Genomic DNA, 15,982 nt, shown 5'->3' with positions numbered 1-15,982 from the left:
AGGGGTGTCTGAATATACTTTTAAGTAAAATTACATGGTGTTTTCAGTTCGAATTGATTAACGTCCTGTTCTGTCATCAGCCTTGTGATCCATATTTTCAGATCAAAAGTTTGACGCTACATTTCTCTCCCAGAATATTCAACAATATAACACCACAAAATAATGACCGGCCGTAACTCAATAGACCGAGACCGTAGACAAAACAAGCAACGATCAGGCGCAGATTGACGTTTAATCTCATAGCGTTATACATGTCACGTTAACGTTAAGCAGTGATGCTTTGGAGTGTATCGTATATATTTGTACACCACAGGTTTTGTCATGTTACTTTCCCTCTGTATGAGAGCATGTGATGTTTTTATAGACGTCTGTGATCGATAATATCCCTACATCAGTACATGTTGATGGCAGTGGTTAGTTAGAACTAATACATGATATACACAAGTGGCTTCTTTATTTCCTAGGCTGCTAAATTGGGGAAGCGTTTTGAGAATCAGCAAATTAAAGTGAAGAAGTTATTTGTGAGTTAATGTTAGTTCTTTGGCCAACGAAGTCTTACTTTCATACAGGCAAATCTTACCCTGAAAAACGTACACCCATGATCACCATGCAGATGCTGATTCCAGTATAACAGTTACATGTAACTTTATTGTTCTAAATAAGCTAGCGGCGTTTAGCAACAGTCTTATTAATGAATTCCCTCCATTGTTCTGCAGCTATACACCTACTAACAGAACGCTATCATTGGCTTACGAGACGCAAGGATGCCTACTTTACTTAGCTCTTGCAAATAGTCAATCTACAATTCCATGCCATCAGCGGGCCCTGTTAATTATAACGTTGTCGCCAGATTTTCAGTCCGAAACATCAGCACCTCCACCCTCCGCTTGAGCACTGGGGTCGGCTGTGAAGTAGGTGTGTTCAAATAATGAGCAAAGTTAGTACGGAAAGCAATGGATCATCGTGTAGTGACTATATACAAGACTATCACATCTATATTGTTAATGGAAACATTAGAAATCCATACATGCAGCCAAAGAATTTATTTTTGAAAGAAGATATAGTTTCTCACCAATGATGCCGCAGGCCTGTAGGAACTTCTGGTGAGACTCTTCCCAGTACTTGGAGGCCAGCAGTTTCTCCCTGAAGGCGCGTGCTTCCGCGAACTCTGACCTGGCGTTCTTGAGGACATCCTCGATTCTTTCTGCCCACTTCTCTGCATCCCCGTCGGTCGCGGTGTCTCCCTTCATCTTGACGATGCAGTGGCGGAACTTGGGCTGCCCTAGGCTTTCTGATAGCTCCTCTATCAGCTCTGCGAGTCCCGAATGCTCAGAGATGAGGACGGGTACTCCTGCTGCGATGGCCTCCAGGCCGACCAGCCCGAATGGTTCGGCCCGGGACGGCATCAGGACCAGGTGACAGTTCTCCATGTCTCGGCGGATGTCCTCTTGAGTGCCGTACGGAAGCAGTGTAGGCTTGACCCGACCGGATTTCAGCTTCTCCTCCAGGATTCTCTTGCTCTCCTTGAAGTCGTTCTCATCGATGCCGCGGACTCTCAACCTCAGTGTGTACTGACCACCAAGACGTTGTGCCACCTTGTCAATGGCTCCTGCGGCCAGGTCGTGACCTTTCAGCATCTCCACATCCCGCACCCTGCCAACGGACAGAACGGATCTCTCTGGTTTTCGGACTTTTTTACTTTCTTCAGCAAAGCTCACATTTGCTTCTCTGAACACCTTTGAAGGCTCAGGCAGGAAGATGTTGTGATCCACGCGATTCCGACGGAGGAACCTGTCGTAATGCCTGTGAATGCGCGCTCCTACCGAGAAGACGACATCAGCCTTGCCGATGTCTTCCTGGATGCTGGCTTCCTTCCTCCCCACACCCAGAGCCTTCTCGTCACTCTTGTAGTGCTCTGTCTCCTCTGGCGCCACGTGACCGAACATGGCGAGCTTGGCGTGCGGAAATCGCTCTTCCTTGATCTTCCTCGCTGCTCTGCTTGTGACGTCAACATGGCCCACAATGCAGCAGACATTTGGTGGAATGTGTGGAAAGTGAACGCTGTGGTACACAGTCAGCCACTCTAAGGACGGCTTCACGCTGCCGTCGGCATCAAGACGAGGTTTGATGAGCTTTACTCCGTCTCGTTCTGCGTCCCTCTCATCTTGTTCACTTGCCTCCAACACGGTGGCGTAGACCTCGGCGCCCGCGGCGGTGAGCTTGCGCGCAACGTTCAGGTTGATGGTGGAGATTCCGCCCTTCGATGTGCAGAATTCATCTCCAACCAGCAGGACTGAACCTTTGCCTTGAATGATATTCGGTTTGCAAAGGGAAAGAAGAAACATGAAATGCCATTAAATTGTTCTCAGAATCAACTATACTCACAATAAAGTAAGGAGTTTATAAACTATAAAGTATCATATTGGATGAATTCTGATTAAACTTAAGAAAACATGTACTTAACAAAACATATTGCCCTGCTGACATTAACCATTATAATATGACCAAAATGATCTAGGTACCCTGCACTTTAAACTGAAAATATAAAACCACGAACAGTCTCGATCTTTCCGAACCCCATACAGCATATATGCTTCTAGAACTTTTTAACAACAGACCTAGGGTAGCGACACTTGGGTGGCAACAGATTCAATCTTGTACGTCACCATTAATCAGACAATACCAGAAATGTTAGAAGATTCCAGTTGTCGCCTCACAGCCTCCATAGCCGCCAGCTCCGTGGGTGTTGAAAGCCCGCTATCATCGCCGTCGGCAGTGTACTCTCGCTTATAGTGGCCTGGGAGAGTCGAGAGACGGTAAAATTGTCATTTTTGGTCAGGACAGTTTGATCAGAATCGCGTCTATATAGGTCAAGATATAAACCAATACTGACAAAAAAACTATTTTCGTTTCTTCCAAACCAGCTGAATCCGTCCAATGGCAATAATTTGATTACGGCTCTATTTTGTTGCATTTGTTGCTATATAGAAGAAAGATTATTTCTTATTCTCTCAAGGTTTAACGTACCCAGAGTCAGTTCTGCAATAGGTTCCTTTGCACCAGTTTTGGCCTCCGTAAGCAGTTCCAAGTTTAGTCGCGAGGTGGTGCTGCTGTTCCAGATGTCGGCAGTAACTTCTACCCGGAACGGCTCGTAGAACTTGTTGGTGTCGAACGTGTCTTCAAACATGAGGCACTGTAATAAATTACAATATCAGTTATTGCGTAAATTTGATTTTTTCTTTCTTAAAAAAGATGTATACTCATAGAGATTAACATAGAGACCAAAAGGTGAATTTCAATGTTACTGCAGGCTTGAAATAAATGAATAGCATCAATCATTCGGCGAAGGCAATCAAACAGCGAACTACCTACCTGTGGAGATGACGACACAAACATGTCTCTGCCGTTCGTAATACTCCCTTCAAGATAGTAGATATCACCTGGGCATAGCCGGCATGTCTTGTAGTCGCGGAGTGAAAAATTCAGCTTCTCTGAGTCCTGAGCAAGGGTCTATGAGAGTGACACAGATGTAAAGGAATTCATAAGAAGTAAATAATGAAATTATTATTAGCTGCTTCGTAGAACATTTAGTCGACACTGAATACAAAATAGCAAAATATCCACATACGAGTGTAAGCCCTTACCTCCTGCATGATCCTTGTGTTGGAGACGATGTAAACTTTCAGTCTGGAAATGTCGGAGTCGTCCTCGCAAGCAAAGGCCGTCAGCAGGCCGTTCCTGGATATGCCCAGGACTTTCTCTGTCCTCCCCACCACCCCGAACAGGCTGCCCTTCTTGAACCTGGTCACGGCGTGGGAGGGGGTGAGTTCTGTAACCGGCAGCAGCTCGGGGGAATTTCCCACCACGTGCACGACTTGGACGTCTTCTGGGGGGAGTTCTAAGATAGGATATAAACGGCCGTTTGGGATCAGATATGCTGAAGATGTACATTGATGTAAATAAACTGACGTTATTGAAGAGAATATCAATCGCGTTTTGAAAAGAATATCAACAAAGTTTGGGCATTATCACATTTTCTATATTCATATGAGTTGTAACATCATGCTAGACGTTACTGCATTACAAAACAAAAGTAACAATTCTCAATTTTCGATTGATCTTCTTACCTGGTGCATCATCCAGGTGCAGCACGTGTGGCAGTAGGATGTCCACCGGCCCCTCCACGTCCTCACACTGGATGGAGAAGAGCGGACCCACCGGCATCCATTCCCCCACCTGCTGCCAGCTGTCGGACCAGTTCGCACTCCTGTAGGTCACGTGCAGCGGGTAGGGCGTCACCACGCCCAGATCGGTCCGTCTGCACAGGTACTTCCCTTCACCTGGCAGGCGGAGGGACCTGAGGAGATAAACATAGTCATTATAAAGCTCATTTATTACACTGGGAAATGAGTAACATTTGTTCATTCATGCAGCCATGTATTGAGGAGATATGACCAAGATTCTCTTTATTGAAAGGCAAATAGAAGTTTGTGTGGTATCTGGTGATGCTGGACTTTTAAAGTCAAATTGGGCCCGTTTCAACTCACCATTCTGTGTCTCCGGTCATCTCAGGACTGACCTCTTGTATCGGCAATGCATCACGGTATTCCTGGATACACGAAATATTGGTGAAGTTGATGATATCATATTTGTGGATATCACAGTACCAAGACAAATCACATTATACACAGTCTTCATAAAACAAATCATATATGAATATTCATATATACAAGTAATTACCTGAAGGTTTTCATAAAAGAATGTGTTTGATAGACATTTGAATCCAATAGACTACTTGTCTTCTGTACAATCGACAATCAGTCTACCTATCACGAATGATCAAGATCAACAGAAGAAAATTTATATGACTGTTTTCTCTCCTGCGACTTCAGCACTGTTATCTCTTTTTATGCAGCATATTTATTCAACATTACAACTTGAGATAAAAGTAATATCATCTGGTCATCAAAACCGATTAAAAATCTTGCCCTGTTTTATAAATTCTCCTCTCCAATAATCTGCTACTTATTAGTCAAGTATACCATAGGATTTGAATATGGCCAGGGTTTGTCAACTCACCTTGTACACCCCCTGTACAGCTGCAGCCAGGTCTGGTTTGCAGATGTTCTGCAGTGTTTCCTCCAGCTGCGGCAGGTAGTGGAGCGGTCCGTGGGGGGTCTTGGTGCGCCACGCCTTCAGCACCTGGAACGCCACCTGGGTCTTCTCGTAATGGTACTCTCCCTGTATGTTGTCCAACACGGCCCTGTTCAGTCCCAGCTCCTGTCCCAGCCGGGTCCACAGCTGCCCCTCCTCACCAACAGCCCTGCTGACCTGGTACAGCCGGTTGTCTGGACAGAAAGGAAATCAATTTTAGGAGTGTACAACACAAGCATAAACATGTACCTAAAACAATTTTAGCCCACTAAAGCAAAATACATAAGACGGAATTTCCACATTAAATATATTGGAGGTGAACAGAGGTACTTTTAACAGTGGATATAGATGGGCCGAGGTACATTGAAATAAAGAGATAGCATTGAAAAAAAGATAAATATCCAGTCAAATAAGTACATTCTTTATGTCTCAAGTAGCTATACTAAATAGTATCAAGAACCTACTTATATAACAACTACCTATATAGGGTTCCTTTATTACTTTAGATTAAAAAGCCTCTCGTACTTACCGATGAAGTACTTGCCAATGACGTCCTCCGACGTTCTGATAACAGGTCGCTCGACTGGCCGTTCCCAGTTCCCTTCAGACATTCTCAACAAGTCACCCGGCACGTGGCGCCTCACAGCCTCTATAGTGAGCGACCTCGTTGTTTCTCCGCTTCCAACACTGTTACTGGAGTACAAGGCAGGAAACTCGTCCCAACAGGCCTCTATCACCTTCGCTACCGTCTGAGCCTGGCGCCACGCCTTCTCCGGCTCTCCCCGGATCCGGATTTCTTCTCTTGTAGGGAAATGGCGGTACATGACGTCTTCTGAGTTCTCTCCAACATGAAGGACAACTGTGTCCTTGGTGAGGAGACGGCGTGTGGTCTGCTCCATGGACAGGATACGGGAGACCATGGTTTCCGGTAGACCCAGAGGAGGCTCTTGGCTGTACTCTATAGTAACAGAGATCTCCTCTCCGCCTGATGGCACAACCTCTGGCCAGCAGTGCACCACCTCGTCAGGCTGGGCGACAGGAAGCTCTGTTGGAAAGATCACCGACCCTGAGTAACACAGGCCGAAGTGCTTCATCAGGGGAAGGAGGCTGCTGAAGGTAGCAGTATTGTCTCCAAGCAGGCTCTTCATGAAACTGTCGCTTGCCCTTCCCATATTAAAGAAGGACGCCCTATCTTCAGCAAACTGCACTCTTGAATGTTTCAAGAGAGACTCAGCTATACTGTCCAGATATTCTGGTAGGTCATGCCTGAAGATCTGCTTGAAGAGTGTGAGGATGATGGTTGGGTCCGGGAAGACCAGATCTTTCATTCCCCTGATTTGGTTGTAGAACAGGATCTGTCCGGTCACGTGCAGATAGCTGAGCGCGTTCAGGACATCTGACTCCTTCATCCCTGCAGCTGCTCCGACGTCCTGACAATCCCTGACACGAAGGTACGTCCGTCCTGAAGTCTTGATGTCTTCTGTCAGTTTCGTCCAAGATGTCGGCAGCTCTTGGCGGGCAGCAGGGAACAATCGCGCGTCCTTCACCATTTCTGCCATCTTGTTGCACAGAGCTTCGATACCCTGGAACGTCTTGCTGCTGACCGGGATAACCTGTACGTTTAACAGACCTTTGGGTCGTCCGTCCAGTAACTTCTCCAGTGACTCTTTCTTGACCAAGATGTCTTTCTTTGTGAGACCGTAAAATTGTTTAGGTATGTCCGATCCACTGTACGCTGCATCCACCGCCTCCTGACAAAGTTGAATCTCTTCCTTTAGCTTGGTTTGTATTTTACTCTCAGCGACCTGAATGTCTCTCTGGACGGAGAAACAAGCTGCTGCTATCATCTCCTCGGCTTTGTCTGGCGGAAGCAGGTCAACTTTAGTTCCTACAACAAGGATAGCCGGGTTGAACACGTGGGAGGTCACGGATGTTAGCCACGTTCCCACTCGTTCCTGAAACTCCTCTGACTTGTATCCTGGCAGGTCTACATTGAGGATGTGCAGGGCCTGACGTGTCAGGAAGAACCGGTGCGTGTAGTGGTAGATCTGGTGACCTCCGAAATCGTACATCTTGTACTTGACGTTGTTCTTGGTGTCGTGGTAAGTGATGACGTCAACACCGATGGTTCTATCAGTTTCAATCTCCACGTGACCTTGACCCTTCACCATACAGTAGAGCAGACTGGTCTTCCCTGCCTCCGTCAGTCCCAGAATCACACCCTTGACTGTCAAAGTTGTGGCATCGCCCGCATGTAGATGTTTCTGCATGGATACTACTGCAGAAACGGTCACATAAAGTATGATTACTACAGTAGACGGCACATAGATTCGATTCAGTCACTTGCTTAATTGCTGAGTTCATGTCATATTGGACCACGTAAATGTTTCTGCATGGCTTATACAATATAGAATAATTACTATGGTAGGCAGTGCACAAATTAAGTACATGTACATAGAATTAACTGTGATGTATGAACAGTGTAAAATTTCCCGCTTCTGTTTTGGGATGAATGCTATATAAAAACGGAAGTAAGATGTCGACCTGAATTTGAGGTGTAAGTGTGGCAATTGCAAATGAAAATTACTGTTAGCGGCAAATTCTTCAATTAAGTATCAAAGGGCAATAACCCAACACAAATAATTCAAATATCCGAGTAACATGAATACCAGGTATGTGCCTCTGGCGAAATGAGAGTAGGGCGGATAGAAATACGGATTAGCAAGAAGTCAAACATCGTAATATTTCTTGCCCAAGGCCGAACATACTTTACACCTCAACCGGAGCTATATAGCTAGAACATCACATATTGTAATTGTGTATTAGAGGTATCAATGTTAAGGGAATCAGTTCAAGTCACAGCTGTGTCTACCTTGACTTTGCTGTGCGAAATTTTTCCTCTGTGCCGTTTGTTGACCAGGTTGTGCCGCCTGCTGTTCCCCGATGCCGTATTCCCGCTCCAAGTCTCGCTCCCGTTCCTCCATCTCCTCCACCAGGAAGTCCTGTCCTTCCTCTTGCAGGACCCGCACCAACCAGTCGTAGGGCTCTTGCCGACTCCTGTCCTCCAGCATCTCTACCAACAGGTCCCCCCTGCTTACTGGTGTCGACTTCGCCTGGGGGGAGGGAGCATTGGTAGGGGTGGTTTTGCTAATTAACATTCCTGTACTTCTACGTCTGTTGGAATCCTTAACTGTGGATGTCAGATTGTAAAGTGCGAACAGCAGAAACTAGGTGGACGTATGTAAGCATGCAGGCCTACAACCGTAGCAGCCACATTGAAGTTTGTCGCCAATACCTGCCCGCTGGTTTGACAACTTTGGCCGTACATGTATGTATGGTTATGTACTGCTATTTAAAACGTACTTGGCGCAGTTTTCTTTCCGAAGATTACACTATCTTAGTTAAAATTCTGATAGACAAAAAATATCTAGTACAAAACGTAATTTGTGGTGGACGATTGATTTACTAATCCCTTTAGTATGAACTCTTATTAGTATACTTAATAATGATGCTGAATCCTAGTGGAATTTTATCTTACATATGGCACAATAAATGACAACTGACGGTTTCACCACGTGACCTACCTGGATATCCCGGACCTCAGCCGGATTCAGCTGGTTCTCCTGTTCCAGCCGTGTGAGAACAGCTGGGAGGTTCATGTTGTCAGCCAGGAACGCACGATTGTCGCGCAAGGCCAACCAGCACGGCAACCTCAGTTCACCTGTGGAGATGAACAGACAAACGGCACACATCAGACATCGTATTACTAGTAGTTTACAATGTGTTGAAACATTTCATATTATGGCAGGAAAATTGTATACAACGTATATATTGCGCACGTATTTTACAATGATTTGCTAACATCCTAACATCCCGTCGACTTATTTAATCCTCCCCCCAGAAAGTGTATTAGAATGATAACTTTTATATCACCAAAAGCCTTCTGTGTGCTCATTGTTAAAATGTTTTGAAAAATAGAAACGTTATAGATCAATTAACATCAATGTGCAAAACATTTGTTTTGGCTGTGATATAAAAGAAGTTAGATAAGAAAGTAAACAGCGTTTGTTATTTCTCTATTACGTTTACACGTTAAATGAAATACTTTGATTTACAAGTGACGAAAAGAGCCACTGTTTGTGCGTTGTGTAACAGCCATGACATGTCTATCCTCACCTGTTTGTCTGAAGAGCGCGTCACGAACATCACAGGCGATGCCGTCAATCCACCTGACATTACTGCCGGGCATCGTCTCCCCAACCCTGTCCCGCTGGACCCGCCTGGCCGGCGCCTCCAGGGTTGGGTATTGCCGGCTGACTAACGTACCGGTCTCACGGAAGTCATCCTGGTTCTGGTCCAGCCAAATGACGTATCGAGGCTTGTTGTTCCTCACGGCAGTTTCCAGTCCGACCGTGAGCGAGGACTGGTCAGCAAGCAGGTGGCTGCTGATCACGGGCACGACGAGTTTCACGCTGCCGAGGGTTAGTGTGGACGTGAGCTGTGCGCGGCTGACGTCACCGGGAGTGCCTGTGACCTGCTGACAGAATATGGCTGTTTGGGGTAGATTGCAACCCGGGTACAGACCCATCAGCTTCTCCACCAGCCTCCTGACGAACTCCCCATCCTCTGCTGCGTGCAGGAGGACAACACGCGAACCTGATAGGGAACAACAGCATCACAATGTCAACATGTGTAATTAAAGCATATTTCAAAAGAGTGTCATGCCAATAATTAATGTGTCACTTCGCCAGAAACTAAGCCAGACAACCTTATCTACATAACCGTTAAGTCCTTGAAAAGCTCAACAAACTAGATAAAGGCAGAAGCATGGACAAAGTGTTGAAAATTGAAATTGGATTGGCTAATATATTTTTCTCAAGTCACACATGGTTGAATTTCCGACAATGCCAAGTATAAAAGTTGAGGTTGGACCTAAAGCTAGCAAGTGTCAGAATATGCCCGCGAGACTATCCGAGTCGAAAGTTAGAAGCCATTTTATACTCCGAGAGTAATGTAGAGTGAAAGTGAAAGTAAAATTATTTCGCAATATAACGGCTAAGTTTGAAAAAAAAAGCTTGGACAAAATGTTGAAAATTGAAAGTAACACATGGTAGAATCAAGGAGGTTTTATATATATAAAACCTCCTTGGTAGAATTATTACAATGCCAAGTGTAAAAAGTTGAGGTTGGACCTAAAACTAGTAAGATTCGGAACATCCCTGCAAGACTATGCGGGTCGAAAGTTAGAAGCCATTGTATTCTCTGAGAGTTACTTTGAATTGAATGAATGAACTTTATTGCTCGACAATTGTACATGGCACAATGTATGGCAATGATAACAAGACAAACAAGAAAAACAATACAATGGATACTAAACTAGTCTATTCTATTTTGAGAGCTATTACTACAAGGCTATGTACATAAATGGCGCACTGGTATGTTAAACGTTTCTGTTTGTTACAATATATTCTCTCTTTTGTAAAGCGCTACATATGTATTGACCTAAGTGCTTGGATATGGTATCGGGGCATGACATAAGTAGATTAAAAATTTCTGTGTTTGCCTTTGGTAAGGGCTTGCTGGTTGTACATGAGATCGTTTCCATTAACTTTCGTCTATCTACAGTATATGCGGGGCATGTCATTAGGAAATGATACTCGTCTTCAACACTGTCTTGACATGAAGGGCATCGTCTCTGGTTGGCTGGTATATTACGATATCGGCCTTTTTCTATTTCCAAGCAGTGAGAACTGATTCTTAATTTAGTTATGTTAACTATAAAGGATTTATTATGAATTGATGAAAGGTATTTTTCCAATGTAAAGTCAGTCTTGACTTGAGAATACGTTTTCAGTTTATTGCAGCTCCTTATTTCTTGTCGCCAACCAGAGAGAAACGTATCCTTCAAACGTTCTTTGAATATGTTACCAAAATGTTTAGCATCAACCGCAGGGTTAAGCCAAACATTTTGGAAACCATGTCTACACAAAATATCTTGAACATGAACAATCCAGTCTAGCTCTTCTTCTACTGCAGTATCATACGCTTTCTTAACAATTCTATCATTGGGTAAGCTATGTAGTCTAAGCCAGTATTTAATAAGTTGTGTTTGTGTGTCAATATATAATGGAAACATTCCCAGTTCTCCTCTTATTGCGGCGTTTACAGATTTTCTTGGGACACAGAGTAGCATTTTGCAGTAGTTGAGAATAACATATTCCAAGTCAGGTATTTCATAAGACGCTGTAGGTTGCTCTAATATGACATTTCGATTAGCTAACATTTTTGAGTTGTGTATAATATGTAACTTGTCATTGTACTTCTTGAAACGAACAAGAACAGGGCGACTTGCTAACATATCACTATTATCAGATTTCTTCCCAGTACGGGCAACCTTGAGAATAATATCATTTATATTTGTTCCTAACATCGGAGACAGAATGTTGCATACAGTTTCCCTAATGTTTTCATTAGGACATTCCTGTACCCCATTTAAAATCAGATCCCTGCATCGAATATTAGTTCCTAGAATTTCACTACAATAAAGTAAGATGGGTTTGACTAAACTGCTGAACAAATCCAATGAGAGGGTAATAGATGGGTTGTAGTTCGATGCCAATAGAGATTTAAGTTTAAAGGATGCGCGGAGAGCTTTTAGTCGGATTTGTTTAGTGGCACGATTGAAAGATCCCGATGGGGTGATGTCTATACCTAGATATGTATAAGAGTCTGTAATATTTATGGTCTGCCCTTGTACTTGGAAAGGAGAACGTTGATTTTTGCCTGTACGTCCATTTTTTGAGAAAATCATCACTTTGCTTTTATCTCTGTTAATGGAAAGCTTCCATAAGGAGCAGAAGTTATCTAATCTTTTGAGACACTCTTTTAAACCTGTTTCTGACTTAGATAGAATTACAAGGTCGTCTGCCCAGAGCAAACTATTTATGGGAGTATCTTTCAGAAACACTGGGTCACATAATGGTGAATTTAACAATGTTGGAAGATCATTAACAAAAAGATTGAAAAGAAGGGGGCTTAGGTTACAACCTTGACGTACTCCACGGGTTGATTTAAAGTAATTTGAAAGACCTCTTGAAGTTTTTACACAGAATTCTATATTGGAATACATGGATTTTATCATGCTAAAGAACTTTCCACCTATGCCAGAAGATAAAATTTTATAGAATAGCCCATTTCTCCAAACCGAATCGAAAGCCTTCCTAAAGTCTATAAAACAAGCATATAATTTTCCCCCAGGTGAGGATATCTGTTTATCGATTAGTGTTTTGAGGACAAATAAATTGTCACTTGTTCGGAAGTTTTTACGGAAACCGGACTGAAAAGGGGATAGTAAATTTTTGTTTTCAAGGAAACGCTGCAATCGTCTGTTAAGCACAAATGTGAACAATTTCCCAACGCAGCTGGAAATGGCTATCCCTCTGTAGTTTGATGGGTTTGATTTATCGCCACTTTTGATTATTGGAACTAGAACACTTTTACTCCATGTATGTGGGAAATTTCCAGATTGGAGAATGGTATTGAAAAGTTTTCTTAGTGGTGGAATAAGTTTCGTGTCTCCATATTTCAGCATTTCGTTAAGAACTGAATCAATTCCGCTTGCTTTATTATTTTTCAGGTTGTGTAATCCATCTATGATTTCCTTTTCTGTGATTTCAGAGTCTAGAGGATTTCCTGTGATGTTTTCAAGACTGTTAATGATGTCGTCGGTGTGTTCCTTATTGTGTTGATCTTTTATGGCGCTACTAGAATTGTTCATTATATTGTGAAGATCAGGCCTTTCTTGAATTACGTGTTGATGGAAGTCTTTGTCGGACTGGCTATCTTCAATCAGGTTGTTAAGATTTTTAAAGTGAGTTCTCCAATCTTCGTGAGTTATATTATCATCTTCTTGTTGTTTATCATTGTCATTTAGTTTTTGCTGTTTCATTTCTCTCCAAAATTGTTGCGGATTTACTTTACTAAGTTTGCTCAGATTATGCCATTGCCTCTCTTTGAAAAGTCTTTTTTCTGTCTTGATTTTTTTCTTATACAATTTGAGGTTACAAAAATATGCATGACGAACGTCAAGCTTCCAAGGAAATTTAGAGAACTCGCCAGCTAGTTGGCTAACTTTGCGTTTTAATGAGGCACAAGATGATGTGTACCATGGATTACTTTTCTTTTTCTTATTCTTATTATTCCTGTGAATTATCTTTCGGAGAGATTTATCGGCCACATTAGTAATGATGTGTGTAATTCCTTTTACTGCATGGTCCATATTGGAGAAAGTCGTATTCATAAAGTTTTGTAAATCGGTTAATGTCGAGGGCGCTCGTAGTGCTTCTGTAAATTTCTCACTAGAGTCCTCGTCCCATATATATTTTGTTGGCAGTGGATTTGCCAGGGTATTTGCTGGTCTCATATAAGGAGAGTAATGAAAGTGACCGCCGTGACTCACCTGTCTCCATGGTTATTGAAGGATGACGTCACAGAAATTTCAGACCACCGATATGATGAGACAGACAGAAGACATGCCAGACTGCGGTGTTATACTAGAGGGAAGGTTAAAAAAGAACGTTGAGAACGTCGTTTTCAATATCCTCACAACAGTATCATGTAGTGTAAACGCTGTGCATGTAATTTGGGGGCAGAGGGGTGCTTCGTTGTGAGGAAAATTCTGTCACATGTCATTAGATGAATAACTATTGTTTAATCTACTTGTTTACAGTATTTTTACCTGTAGGATTTCTGGTCTGACAATCCATTTAAGCACAGCTGCGGAAAAACGATCAAAGTCTGTCACATTCTGAGCTGACAACAGATTAAGGTGAACACAGAGGCGTTGTTAACTTGGCTACTGAATTAACACAGAGAAGTCCAAGTAAGCGTGATGGAAAATTGTCAGTTGTTGCTTGCTGCAGAACGTTGTTTGGTCGTTACAGGCGTCTTCAATTCAAGAGACAGAACGATGAAAAATCCTCAGCATTACGCTGAAGGACTGCCGAGCACACATTGTGGTCCTATCACTTCCGCAACATTCGCTGTGAATGGCACAGGCATACAGGTGAACTCTCACACTATTAAAGATTGAATGGAAGGCTTGAAGACTTCATCTCTACCTACATGTCCTCCTTGGTGTCCCATTTCTCCATAATCGTTGACATGGTGTCCTTTTCCTTCTGCGGGTCGCTTCGAGGCGAAACCGTTAAGGTACCGAGGAAGTGAGAAAAGGACTGGCTCATTGAAGTGACGGGGGTGCAGGTTCGTAACGACATGTAAAATGATGATACACTGCAATGTAAACTAATGTCCCCACAAATCTAAAATGTCAACCTTAACCTAACGGTGTTTTTGTGTCATCATTTTAAAACATGTTTCAAAGAAAACGAACATTTTCCACAACGCACTTGGTTCGTCCTTGTGTACGCCATTGGTAAACACCTGTCGCGCAGCCAGCGGTCCCACCTTTGTTCCGTGACGACACACCTGTTGGTGACCTCGGGGTCAACCTGCCAGCATGGCGTGTTGTTGTTGGTTCGCTTACCTGGTGGGAGCCTGGGGGAAAACAGGAGACTCATTTATTTTTGATTGGTCTTTTCAGTTGTTAGATATAGTAATAGTTCAACTGCCATGTATCTATTCTTCGTTTTCACGTGACGTCACAATTGCGTTCGAACGTGAAGCCAGCCATGTTGGATGATAAGCTGTTCGATCTCTGCATGGCTGTGTTGCGACGGTGGACCCGTGCGTGGAAGGCAGCAGTTTTATTCAGAAACGGCTTGGAAGTTTGACAAGTTAACTGCGGACCCAATGAGTACAGGGTATGACCTACTCACCGTTTCTAAAATTCTACCTAATATCAAAGTAATAATGCTCTTTTTTGGCGGCTGAAAGTTGTTTTGTAACATGGTCTGTCATGGACGTAATGTCGGTGTACCTTAGCACGTAAATCGAGTCTGCGAGCTCTTAATGGCTGTTTTTCACCACGTACCACCACCGTTTTTCACCTTTAATAATCGGACAACAGTGGTCGCTAGAATCTGGCGATGGTCGCTTAAGATTTGCAGCTTAAGCTCTGAAGAACCCCTTTAGTGGCAAAACACGAGTCTGTTTAAAGCAAGCCTCACTGGAGTTAAAGCTTTACTGGTAGGCCCGAATCACTATCTTGAGTGTAGCGGTCTGCGCTTACACTTGTATTCTATCGTCTTCTATTCTGTGCAAAGATCAATACGATGAAACGCGATAGAGAAATAAAAATGATTCAGGTTCAGAGTATTGGAATTTGTAGTTTCATTCAATACCTCCGGTTTGTTGTCCTTACGCAAAGACAATACATGTCAAAATAGTTAAACATAATAGGCGCAAGTGCTATACATTTACACCAGCTTTTTACCGGAGGCTTCCTCTACGTATAGCTCCACTAAGTTCCGTGCTGTAAATATTTATTCTAGTACTATATGTGTTAAATTGAATTATCACATAGCTAGATGGCATCGACCAATCAGAAGCCTCCATTGCCCATGTGTTATGGGGCCATAACACACCCGGGTTATAACACACCACTTATTCCATTTTGTAGAGGGGGGTGTTTTTTTAATGAATCTTTTTCTTACCCTTGTTTGGAAAAAATACATTTTCTCAAAATTCTCAAAATCTTCTTAAATTCATTTAAAAATGAAGTATTTTCAATTTGAGTGAAATTTAAACGGGAGAACTAAAAACAATATTTTTCACACCCCCACCGTAAGTGGAACTGTCCCATTTCAAACGATAAGCTTGGCGCCATCCGCCATTTTGTTTGAACCCTGTTCGACGTTATATATATATG

The 15,982-nt window shown here is 43.1% G+C and overlaps 1 protein-coding gene across 1 annotated transcript; it reads right to left on the bottom strand.

Annotated features, from left to right (window-relative positions):
* Positions 1-213: 213 nt before the first annotated feature.
* LOC136448658 (uncharacterized) lies at positions 214-4,661 on the bottom strand. The gene is made up of 8 exons (XM_066448296.1): positions 4,548-4,661; positions 4,128-4,357; positions 3,645-3,898; positions 3,373-3,510; positions 3,028-3,193; positions 2,684-2,797; positions 1,073-2,305; positions 214-904 (listed from the first exon to the last, which is right to left on the bottom strand). The coding sequence occupies exons 1-8, from the start codon at positions 4,565-4,567 to the stop codon at positions 855-857; spliced, it is 2,205 nt and encodes a 734-aa protein (XP_066304393.1). The 5' UTR covers positions 4,568-4,661; the 3' UTR covers positions 214-854.
* Positions 4,662-15,982: the final 11,321 nt, after the last annotated feature.

This window comes from Branchiostoma lanceolatum, chromosome 14, assembly GCF_035083965.1.
Source record: "Branchiostoma lanceolatum isolate klBraLanc5 chromosome 14, klBraLanc5.hap2, whole genome shotgun sequence".
In the NCBI taxonomy this organism is placed as follows: Eukaryota; Metazoa; Chordata; class Leptocardii; order Amphioxiformes; family Branchiostomatidae; genus Branchiostoma; species Branchiostoma lanceolatum.
The sequence above is the reverse complement of the archived record's forward strand: the minus strand, read 5'-3'. Positions and strand labels throughout refer to the sequence as shown.

Bases quoted from the DNA above. Each gene is read 5' to 3' on its own strand.
- LOC136448658 (XM_066448296.1), bottom strand. From the start codon at position 4,567: ATGACCGGAGACACAGAATG. The intron at 4,358-4,547 runs GTGAGTTGAAAC...TTATCTCCTCAG, and splicing joins ATGACCGGAGACACAGAATG to GTCCCTCCGCCTGCCAGGTG. The intron at 3,194-3,372 runs GTAGGTAGTTCG...AATTTATTACAG, and splicing joins TTGTGTCGTCATCTCCACAG to TGCCTCATGTTTGAAGACAC.